General features: G+C 36.5%; 1 protein-coding gene across 2 annotated transcripts in view; it reads right to left on the bottom strand.

Moving 5' to 3' along the window:
• Positions 1-1896: 1896 nt before the first annotated feature.
• Positions 1897-11732, bottom strand: part of CCDC102B (coiled-coil domain containing 102B) — a 203578-nt gene continuing 193742 nt past the window's right edge. The window contains exons 9-10 of one of the 2 annotated variants that reach the window (XR_016021211.1): positions 5656-6452; positions 1897-3465 (exon numbers count right to left, since the gene is read on the bottom strand). Coding sequence is in view for 1 of the 2 variants with exons in the window: in XM_019729363.3 (XP_019584922.3) it covers positions 6449-6452 (4 nt within the window). In the remaining variant the exon portion in view is untranslated. Of the gene's footprint in view, positions 3466-4948; positions 6453-11732 lie in introns of those variants that run through there. The other variant, XM_019729363.3, reaches the window with a different exon arrangement.

Here is an 11732-nt window from a genome sequence, read left to right as displayed (position 1 = left end):
TCTGTGTTCCTAGCAATGAAACGTGCTAATTAGAACACTCAAGGTGAAAACATCATTCATTGGCTTTGTAAATCTGATACTTAATTTTGAAGTCTTACATCCAGAGCATTTTGTGTTCAGTGATGTCATCATATTTGCATTCTGGGTGGAGGTAGGGGAGCTCCCGTGAAGGAGGCAGCAGTGATTAATGGAAGAACACTGACACAAATCAGAGCCCAACTCCTAGCTCTACAGAATGACTTTTTTAAGATAATAGTTTTGAGGGCTTCCCCGCTGGGACAGGCATCCTTCTAAACACATAATAGATATTTACCTCATGAGTTTAGGAAATCATTTAATCTTCCTAAGTATCTAAACACATGTATAACAAAACACTTAGGGGAGAAGTACTCATGAGTCCTGCTCAACATGGTTCTTCTGCTTTTCAGGGTTTTCTTGTTTTTGTTTTTGATTTTTGCATGAAAAAGGGAACTTAACTTGGTCAGTATGATGGGAAAACCCCATATTCAGTAGAGACACTATATCTTTTTTTTCTTCAGATTTTTTTAAATTAAAGTTCCTTGGGGTGACAATGGTTAATACAGTTACATAGGTTTCAAGTGTACAATTCTGTATTACATCATCTATATATCACATTGTGTGTTTACCACCCAGAGTCAGTTTTCCTTCCGTCACCATATATTTGATCCCATTTGCCCTAATCTACCATCCTCTTCACCCCTTACCCTCTGGTAACCACTGAACTATTGTCTATGTCTATGAGTTTTTGTTTCTTTGTTTGTTTGTCTTGTTCCTTTGTTACTTTATATCACACATATCAGTGAAATCATATGGTTCTGGACTTTTTCTGTCTGACTTATTTCGCTTAGCATCATACTCTCAAGATCCATCCATGTTGTCACAAAGGGTATTATTTCATCTTTTATTACCGCCGAATAGCATTCCATTGTGTATATATACCAAACTTCTTTATCCATTCATCTATCAAAGGACATTTTGGTTTCCATGTCTTGGCCACCATAAATAAAGCTGCAATGAACATTGGAGCACATATATCTTTACAGATAAATATTTTCAGATTTTTTGGGTAGATACCCAGGAGAGGGATTGCTGGGTCATACGGTAATTCTATTCGTAATTTTTTGAGGAACATCCACACTGCCTTCCATAACGGCTGCACCAGTCTGCATTCCCACCAACAGTGTATGAGGGTTCCTTTTGCTCCACAGCCTCTCCAACACTTGTTATTATTTGTCTTGTTGATGATACTGTAACCATTCTAACTTGAGTGAGGTGGTATCTCATTGTGGTTGTTATTTGCATTTTTCTGATGGTTAGTGATGTTGAGCATCTTTTCATATGTCTACTGGCCATCTGTATGTTCTCTTTGGAGAAATGAGACACTATCTCGAGAGATCAGCTTGAGATGGTGACTTCTCTTCCAATTGTGCTACTTACTCCATTTATTGTTGCTTCCTTCTGGGCCGAGCATCATGCTTACCATTAGATGAAGTGTGATGAACAAGATAATGGGTCCTTGTTCTCATATATCTAAGAGTCTCCCTGACTTACAACCGGATTAGTAAACTGACACCTGAATTGTTCCTTTGGGACAGACCTTGCAGTATTTTTCTGTCCATCCCATTCAACGAGAAACAAAACAAAACAAAACAAAGCAAAAACTGAAGGCCGCTGCTTTGTCATATGCTCTTTTCACTTTCCATGGGCCAGATCATGAAAAATAAATCTGAGAATTGTTATTTTGGTCAGGTTCAACAAAAAATATATGAATTTCTTAAATATTTTATGTTTGAAATTGGTATCGTTTTCTCAAGCTATAAAAATTATTTATTTCTTAGCATTCATTTGAGCTACATTTTATTGCAAAATCATTTTATGTTATGCTTTCCTTTTGAACTCTAAGTTCAGATTGGTGCAATGTTTTCATTTTCTAAGAGAGATAACAGGGGCTGCGTTTTTGCAGCTGACAGCCTGTGATTTGAACAGATGGGAAAGTAGTCTCTGGTGATATCTAGAGCACCTTTTGGGGCTAGGCAGAATAGCCCCAAGTCTGAAAGGAGTTGGATACAGCTTCTGCCACAGATGATTAGCATTATAATATTCTAGGACTAGGCTGGGTCCAACTGTACACCATTCCAGCCTGCCTATTTTCAGAGGAGGCAGCCCTCCTTCCCTTCCTACAAGCCTGTGGACAGATGCCCGGATCAAACTTAGAAGCCGAATGACCTGGGACCTCCAGCACCTGCCTTCAATGTCCTGTCCCTCCAAAAGCATGGCCGACTATTTTCCCAACACCACCCTGTAACTGCCTTTTGTCCCCTGGTCATGCCTTGTGCATTCTCTCCTCATGTCTTTGCTCATGGTCCCATCTTTTTATCCAAAGCTTGTTGCTGCTGAAGTGCACATCTCACGCTCACATCCTCCCTACATCCCTCCTGGAACTGTTTATCCTACATAGATTATCCTGTTTGGAACTCCTATGACATCCATTCCATGTATGTGACATGCAACTATGTCTCTGTGGTAGCTCTTCTCTTTCTGTCTCGTGGCAGAGCGGCTGCCCTGTGATGGAAACTTACACATCAGTGGATCTCCTCTATTATCAACGAAACTCTTGGGATGCTTCAAATAAGTGTCCAGAGTACGTGACACCACTGATAGTGATTCCAGACAACAAATTTCCAAATCTTTTTGATAAGCCAACTTCATTATTTATGTTTTGCATGTGAGTCTCATGGGAGGGTCAGGTGCAAATTCTCATAGTCAACATAGGGACAGAATCGATGCATGTCTGTTAGTTATACACTAAGACAATACACTTCTTTAAACATTAACAGTAAGAGCTAACATTTATTGAAAAGAGACAATGGGTCAAACTATTCCTCATTTTTAGGGTGAGGAATCTGAAGCTTAATGAAGTTTTAAGTCATTTCTCCAAGTCACACAAGTAAAGGAAGAGTCAGGACTCAAACCCAGGCCAGACTTCCTCCAATTTGCTTCTTCTTAAACATAGTTATCTAGGGAATAAGTATGTTGATCGTTAGAACACAGGGCACCAGGTTTCCCATTAATACTTCAATCCATTAAATCTGTTTACTCAAAATTATGACATTGCATGAGATGGAAACGCATCTGACATAGCATCTAAAATTCAAGATAATTTTTACAATCTTGGCTTTTACTTACTGGTAACATGAAAAACTATTGTAACCCAGTTTTATGGAGGAGGAAACTAAGTCATCACATAGTTAACGAATGTGCATACTGTGACTTCCCTATTGAGATCTTTCCATGATCTGGGCAATTTTTCCAACAAACTGATGTACTGTACTTCCTATTTCTCTGATGCTTCTGCCAACCTTGCTTACCCAGCAATTGTCTCTTCATCCCCAAATGACTAACCAGGTATCATTTTCATTATGGAGTTTTTCCTGAATACTTCCTCTGCAAAAAAAAAAAAAAAAAAAAAAAATGTGCTTTATTTATTTTTCTATTGTCAGCATATAGTAATTTTATAATAATGTCTTTGGGTTAAACATGACCCTGTAATTTCAAAATTATATGTTTCTTTAAAGTTCACATTTTTCTTTTCTTATTTTTCTTATCTTTTTATTTTTATGGCAAAATCTGTCAGCTTTCAAATTTGGATTAAGGCTGTTATTTCCCTTTAAACATTACTAACATTTTATTCAGGGATATATTCCCTTAGTGAGAAAAAGCAGAATTTGGCATAATAACAAGTAGCTGATTCAGCAAGAATGCACCTGGCAAACTGAGTTGATTTTGTTTTATACATACTTTTAGGTTTTCTGCTGTGAAAAGCTGCAATGGGTCACAGAGTAGCTGAAGACAGAAGGCTCATGCAAATTAGATTTTAATTCCTTATAGTATTATATCACCTATGTTGATTGCGTTGATTAGAAGCTTTACATAACATATATCTTGGCTATATAAGTCATGTAAGACCTGTTTTATTTTAATTATCTCCCTATATAAGTTCTTCCATTTGTAGAATTAAAATTAAGAATTAAAAATTAAACCTGCACATATGAGTCAATGATGTAGCCAGGTCATTATAGGCAGTTTATTTTTAAAATAGAAACAGTTTTATAAATATAGAATTAAATTCAATAAGAGATCATGAATGCTTTAAAATATATAGCCATATTCTAGAAGTAAAGACCTTAAAAAAAACATAATCTAGCATAACTACATAAAATGTTTCAAAGATTTTTACCAGCTCTTGGCTGAGATATGAGTGGTAATTGTCCCCAAAATAATCAATAGCAAACTAAAATTGATTGAGTTTCTGCAGTGTCCTAGGAATTATGCCCAAATTTGTACATTTTAAGCATATTTTACTATCAAAATAATTTGATGTAGTAGATATGATATCCTTATTAGAGATATGGAAGTGGAGGTTAAGATTAACTTTTCAAAATCACACATCGTGTATGTAAGAAACCAGGGGAGTTAAGCTCCCAAATCTATACTACATTATGTCCTCAGTTTAGCAGTGAAAATGTAGCACAGTTATTTGACTATTAGAATAAGCTTTAGTTTTTTTATTTTTAAAATTTATTTATTTACTGTTTTTTTCTGTTTATTTTGAATGACTGTGAGAGTGTGGAGAACATTAAGAGGGGTTCACGTTAGTATCGGAAACAGCAGGTCACTCTTTACCATAGTGAAGAGAGGGTTTATATCAGCTGAATGTAACTGGAATATAATTTCACAGTTTTTGCTAAATTCTATTTAAAAAAATTACCTTTATTTAATAAACTACCTTTATTGAATTAACAAACTCCCTTTGTTAAAATCCTATGCTTTTAAACAGATCATATATAAAAATAATAAGGAATGTGAGGTTTTAAAAATAAAATGAAATTTAGTATAAATTAATGCAACACACCAAAGATGAACAATGTAGAGAATAATAAAATGCCATTTATTAAAAATACTAGTCATAAAAATGAAGTCTATGCTGTTTACATTGTAATGGTTAAAATTTCAAGCCAGAAAATCATTTTTCAGTTGTAGTGTTGAAAGAGTGCGTGGATTTGGTATGTTTAAATATTGAATGTAAATTTTGTAGTTTTAAAAGAAAAAGAAAAAACAAAATCCTAGGTTAAGGATCCAAGTCTAATTCTAATGGAGGGTCATTTCTATGACAAGATGTTTGCAATAATTACAAAATATTCTGAATCAGAAGTAGATTTCCTTAATTCAATGGTTACCATGTCACAGGGGCACCTCTCATGGAAATAAAATGCAGCATCCGACGTCCCACTATTCTCCTTCAAATATGGCAACATCCTTGGGGCAGGGCCCAGAGTGGTAGTGTAACAAGTGGATGGGAAATGGACTATGGGAGCTGGGCATAACGGGCTTGAAAGTCAGACCCACTTTGTTCTACCACCCATCTGCCACTGGACAAATTACATCACATGTGTGGAACTGGATTTATCTGCCCACCGATAGTAACCAATAGTAACCTCTCCCCATGAAACCCACCGAGTACCGTGGACAGTGCACAGGAGGAATTAAATGCGGTGGCTATTTAAAAAGTAATAATTCACTGCGTAGTGGTGTGGTTGTGTGATGAGGTCTCCTTGCCTCATACGCACATCGCACCTATGTCAGGTGTGAAGCATACAGAGGACGAAGCTGGTGTCCAGGCAAGTTCTTAATAAGAAGTCCTGTTTCTAAGCCTTGCCATATAAATAAGGTTTTTGTGAGTCTTTCGAGTAGAATATTATAAGTATACAGAGAACCTTATGCTGATATTTGACATATGTAGGTGGAGACAACTTCCAGAAACATCTCTGGGTCAGCTCAACTCAGCATCAAATGATCCAGTGGGAAAGCAGAGAAATGGAATGCATGGTTATCCACTGATTAAGCCATATACATACACACACACAATCAAACACAGAGTCAACCATAGTCTGTTTTTGAAGCAATATAAGAACAGGTTTAAAATTATTTAAATATTATATAAATGTGATATGTCACATGAAACAGGACAGAATATCTCCTCTCCCAAGCAGACTAAATTGAGTATAAACCAATTAAATATGATAATACTATGGTACCTTAGATAAAATAAGATAGAAAAGTGAGATAAAATAATAACAATAAAGTTAATTATTGAGACACTAATATAAACCATTAAACACACAGAAAAAACTCAACATGTAATTGATCACAATACGACCTAAATGCTTAGGCTGTGTGAGGAGAGGGAAACGTTTGTGTGAAAGAATGACATTATTCAACACTCATGATCTACAAACGGTGATCTTGGAAAGGTTGCAATGCCATCGGGCAGATGATGATAGCCGGTTACAATCACAGAATGAACAGCATCCCAGCTTTCTATTCCGTTTTTAAACTTCGCAGGATGACAGTCTCGTAACCAAAGTCATCATCTACAATAAGAGAAAGAAAAAATGAACATTAAGACATGTAAGAAGCAAAAATATTAGCAATAAAGTGGACGGAAATGTCATTTCTTCCCTTTATTGCCTTTATGAGTCAAAGTCAAAGTGAATTTTACTGGAGCTTTAGCATACATATGCTCATAGGAACAACTATTACCCCGATCTAGAAAATGTCCCCCGACTGAGAATCTTACACAAATAACCTGAGACACGGAGACGTTGCTGAATATATTAATTCACAATTGCCATGTTTCCCCAAAAATAAGACCTAGACGGACAATCAGATCTAATGCGTCTTTTGGAGCAAAAATTAATATAAGACCCGGCTTTATGTTACATTATGTTAGATAATACCCGGTCTTATAGTAAAATAAGACCAGGTCTTTATTAATTTTTCCTCCAAAAGACGCATTAGAGCTGATGGGCCGGCTAGGTCTTATTTTCAGGAAAACAAGGTATATAGTTTGTAAATAACTGTATCTAACTTTGGATGTTAACTCTCTCTAAAATCATGTGTCAGACCAGAACATAATCTTACCTCCACATACCAAGAGACCAGTTGAACTGTTTTTTTCTTTTTTTTTCTCGTAAAGACAGGAGTAAAGCTATTAGAACCTGGGCCCAGGCCTCTGACAGCAGCAGAGGCTTCTGGCGGCTTTGCTAGAACGATGCTAATGCAGGGGCAGTCGTGTGGGACTATGGCGGGAGTTTGCTCAGCTACACGTACGCATCTCCATAGGGAACCTCAATGAGTCCTATTTACCTTAACCCTTCAATGACATTTGTGGCCTTTTAGGAACCGCTCTGCTTAATGCTGGTGCCACAAGGTGAGACCGCAGAACAAAGAAGAAGCGGTACAAGGAGGGTATTGCTGGGGTCTCAGTGTCTGTGTGTCCCTAGAAACTCACGTGAGAATCCCGGGCCCAGTGTGGTACTGTTAGAAGGTGGGGCCCACGGGAGGTGATTAGGTCACCAGGGTGGAGCCCTCATGAGTGGGATTAGTGCCCTCAGAAAAGACCCCACAGAGCTTCCCAGGTGCTTCCACCCTGTGAAGATACAGAGAGAAGTCGGCCATCAAAAGAGAACCCTCACCTGGTTATGCTGGCAGGCTGCTCTCAGACTCCCAGACACTACAACTGTGACACATAACTGGTTTTCTTGTTGTTTATAAGCCACCCGGTCTGTGGTAATTTGTTACAGGTAATTTGTATATCTGAAAAGGCTAAGAGAGCTATAGATAGAGGTGGGATTGAACTGATTTTCAGGAATGAAAGCAGAAGGAAAATAAGATGGGATATAATTTGTGCTAGCTGGTCCCTCCCCGCAACCCCTGCCTGCCCTAGGAGAGAAACAAACAAAATCAAGGTAAAGGAAAAATGGTATATTTTTAATGATACTAATGTTTTATCAGTTTTCACCTTTTTTCTTTACTTTTCTTTTGATTAAAGGAAAATCCATATTGTCACTAGGATTTTCTTAACCCTCTAAGTAAATAATATCTTTTGATACAAGAAATCTTAAAATGTACAGGTATTTCTGATGTTAAGGCTATATGTTTTAGACAAAGAAAATACACCTGGGAAAGGGCTCATTAGTAACGCGACTGATCATGGAAGGCTGAATGCGTGAGTTTATAAACATGAACAATGCGATCCTGGGTTCTCCTGGGATGTCCACAAGCTGTTGCTTCCTCTGGTTTGATCCAGGAGGTCTCTGTAGTGGCCTCCCTCTCTCCTTCCTTCCCTCTCCCCCTCTCTCTCTGTCTCCCTCTCTCCCTCCCTCCTCTTCCCTGTTTCTGCCTCTCTGAAAAATAATTTCTGTAGGTTCACTCATGACACAATGTAATTTCCTTACAGATGGAAGCTTGTCGTCTGAAGAAATTAAAACACATTCAGCAGATTCTCACCTGTAATAAAAAGCTGTCAGAATGTCTAACTGCAATAATATACTTAAGGAAATGGATAAAGCATATGTATCTTTTTCCAGTTTAGATATAAGTATCAGGCATAGTTTCTTGTTGTTTACAAGCCACCCAGTCTGTGGTAATTCTACATAATTCTGAACATAAACACCATGTTTCCCTTTATAGAAGAAGAAGCATATTAAGTAAAAACCATCACTTTTCAAAAAAATTTTTTGTGGTGAATGTTTTACTAGTCCTTCAATGAATGTTTTACTTCCCTTAAATTATGTAACCACTTTCAGGGGATTTGGAAATAATTATTTCAGTAAAAGGCTGTAGAGCTCCTGAACATGCATAATTTCCCTTAAGAAAAATTAAATCAGGATTATATAAGTATATCACTACAAATCCATTTGGCCCCAAGGCAGTACGTGGAAGAAGTAAGAATGCAGCAAGCCACAAAAATCAGGTTGGCCTCTAGCTCTGCTTATCCTCAGCAGTCTTCCTTCAGTGACCATTTGGAGGAAGACCAAAGGTGAATAAACAGTCCATGGCCTTGGAAAGATTCAACAATGAAAAGCAGTAGAGTATTTTAGCAAGAACCCCACACCTAGTAAGAAAATGAAGGGGAAGAAATACACTGTATTGAAGGGAAGAGAGGTTACATAGTATCTACGGAATATAGGATTGACCTCGTCTGTGAAGCCAAGTGATTCACAGAAGAAATCAAAATTAGCAGTGAGACAAGTTGATGTGAATGAGAAGTTTGCATTTATCAAATTCTTTGTATGAATGGGAATTTCTCCTTTTCAAACATAGGTCATTTGAAGGGGTTTTTAGAAGCCTGTGGGAATATTTAAGAGGTCATGAGATGTCCTGGTCAAACTATATTCTCAGCCATGATATTCTTTATGTTATTACAAATATTATAAACCATAAAGTAGCCCCAACCATCTCACTATTATCTATGCAATATTCTGACATTTCCTGTTGAGCACGCAACATTGTATGTCATTTTAATCATATTTGCATCCATGTGCTGTTGCCCTGATGCCCACACATACAGTCACACCCAAACATCAATAACCATGTCTGTCTAATGTGTCCCCAGATAGAGTACAGTGTCTGCACCTTGCTAGATGCCAATTATATATTTGTTTATTTGATGAATGGTCACATGATAGATCGAGGGTTAATGCCCTAACAGCCATTGAGATACCTTTTCATGAGGGACTATAGATAACACATGTCATAACGTATTAGCTGCTCCACACTTCAACTCAGAGTTTCTATTTTTAAGGAGTTTCTCTTAAGTTAACAATGAGAAATCAGAACAGAAATTTGTATGCATAGATATTTACTGCAATGATATTTATAATATGTAAAGATTTGACAGCAGAAAAGAGTTTCACAATAGGGGAATGACTTGAGATAATAGTATATTCATACCTTAGAATATTATAAATCCATTAAAATGGTATTTTAAAAATATTTTTAAATAGAAAAATATTCCAAATATAATTTTGGTGGAAAAGTGGGCTCAAATCTGCATAAACATCATAACTGTGGTTATAAATATAGATAGAGTCATGTACTTAGCATATAGGTATATATTTAGTATATGTATGAGACGGAGAGAGGGAGAGTGCGTGTGTATGTCTATGTGTGTGTGAGTGTGTATGTGTGTGTGAATGTGTGTGTATGTGTGTGTGTGAGTGTGTGTATGTGTATGTGTGTGTGATTGTGTGTGTGATTGTGTGTGAGTGTGAGTGTGTGTGAATGTGTGTGTGGGTGTGTGTGTCTGTGTGTGTGTGAGTGTGTATGTGTATGTGTGTATTGTGTGTGTGAGTGTGTGTGTATGTGTGTGTGTGTATAGAAGAAACATTACCAGTCAGGCTGCCTGAATGTGATTCCCACGTAATGAGATTTGCCATGTAACAAGCAAATTACTTACCCTCTTTTCCTCAGTTTCCTCCTTTGTGAAATAGGGAAAATAAAAATAGGGTTGATGTTAGGATTATATGAGTATTTGCTTGAAACAATGCATAACAAAGAGTCACATCCAATTCTTAGCTCTTATGATTATCTAAGTATACACACGTTATATGTACACAAAATGGACCCAGGTACATACACAAACATTCACAAAACTATGTAAAATTGAGAAGAATGCTTTCAGTGAGTAGTTTTGGCTTTTGGATACCTTTTGAGTTTTACTTTACATGTTTTTCTATTTTCTAAGTTTTTCTAGAATGAGCAAATATTGCTTTTATAATGAGAAACCAAAATATTTTGCATGGTGTATAAGAACAGATGGATTGAGTCACATATAATGCATATGTTTAAAACATAATACTGTCTTAAAAACACAGTAGCACTTAAAACAGGGCTCAGTACACAGTATGCATTGCAGGAGGGTTTATTAAATTAATGTAAATGGTAGTTGAGGGATTGGATAATTATTAGTAATTAATTACTTTTATTAGTAATTAAAGTATATTCAACCCAAGAGATTTTCAAGAAAAGAAGTTATAGAAAAAAATTAGGGTTGTAAGAGAAATTAATATCAGTTTAGCCACGTTTGGATTCTATAATTCTTTCTAAGCCTTAAGTATATTTGATAGGCAACATTGGAAAAGCCCACAAAAAGGGAAAGCTAGAAAATCCACAGAAAGTGAAAATAAGTGTTATGGCCAAGTCCAGATTCTAGATAAGCTGGAGAAAATAATATCAGGGCAAAATAGAATAACTTTGTTTTAAGGAGGAAAATCTTTTGAATGATCCTGGAGTAGGGAAGGGAGGGCTGGATATAGGTATACAGAAAGTTTTCTTTAAAAAAGCAAAGAATGTACCAATTCAAGAATTGATGGCTTTATAGACTCTGAAATCAGAAGTAAGGTGGTCACTAAGAAAGGGAGGCTCTGCAGAGAATGCTGATGGCTTCAAGTAATAATACCGGGGGGAGCGGGCTCCATAGTGGCAACGACCTGGGTCTGCTGTGACGTTCCAGTGCAGCAGGCACTAGTCTAAAGGGAGCTGCTATAGAAATGATCATTCAGATATATACATATATATGTCTAATCCGGAGAATTAGAGACAATTGTAGTAAAGACAGCTAATTGTAACTGAAGTTATTGAACAGTCATAGATATGGTAGGAAAATATCTTATAAAAATTTATGGAATTTCAGCTTAATTTTAAGACAATATACTGTAATTAAAAGAAGTTCACAAATATTATACAATATAACAGACTACAATTTAATAACTCACATTCTATATTCCTTAAAGAATGGTCAAATATACTTGGGTGTAAATTGTTTATTTTACATTAGAATTGAAAAGCAATACAAAATCAATGTTTCA

The sequence above is a fragment of the Rhinolophus sinicus genome, chromosome 4, assembly GCF_057876585.1.
Source record: "Rhinolophus sinicus isolate RSI-liver-muscle chromosome 4, RSI-T2T, whole genome shotgun sequence".
NCBI lineage: Eukaryota > Metazoa > Chordata > Mammalia > Chiroptera > Rhinolophidae > Rhinolophus > Rhinolophus sinicus.
Note: the sequence above shows the minus strand (reverse complement) of the source record. Positions and strands in the feature narration are given on the sequence as shown.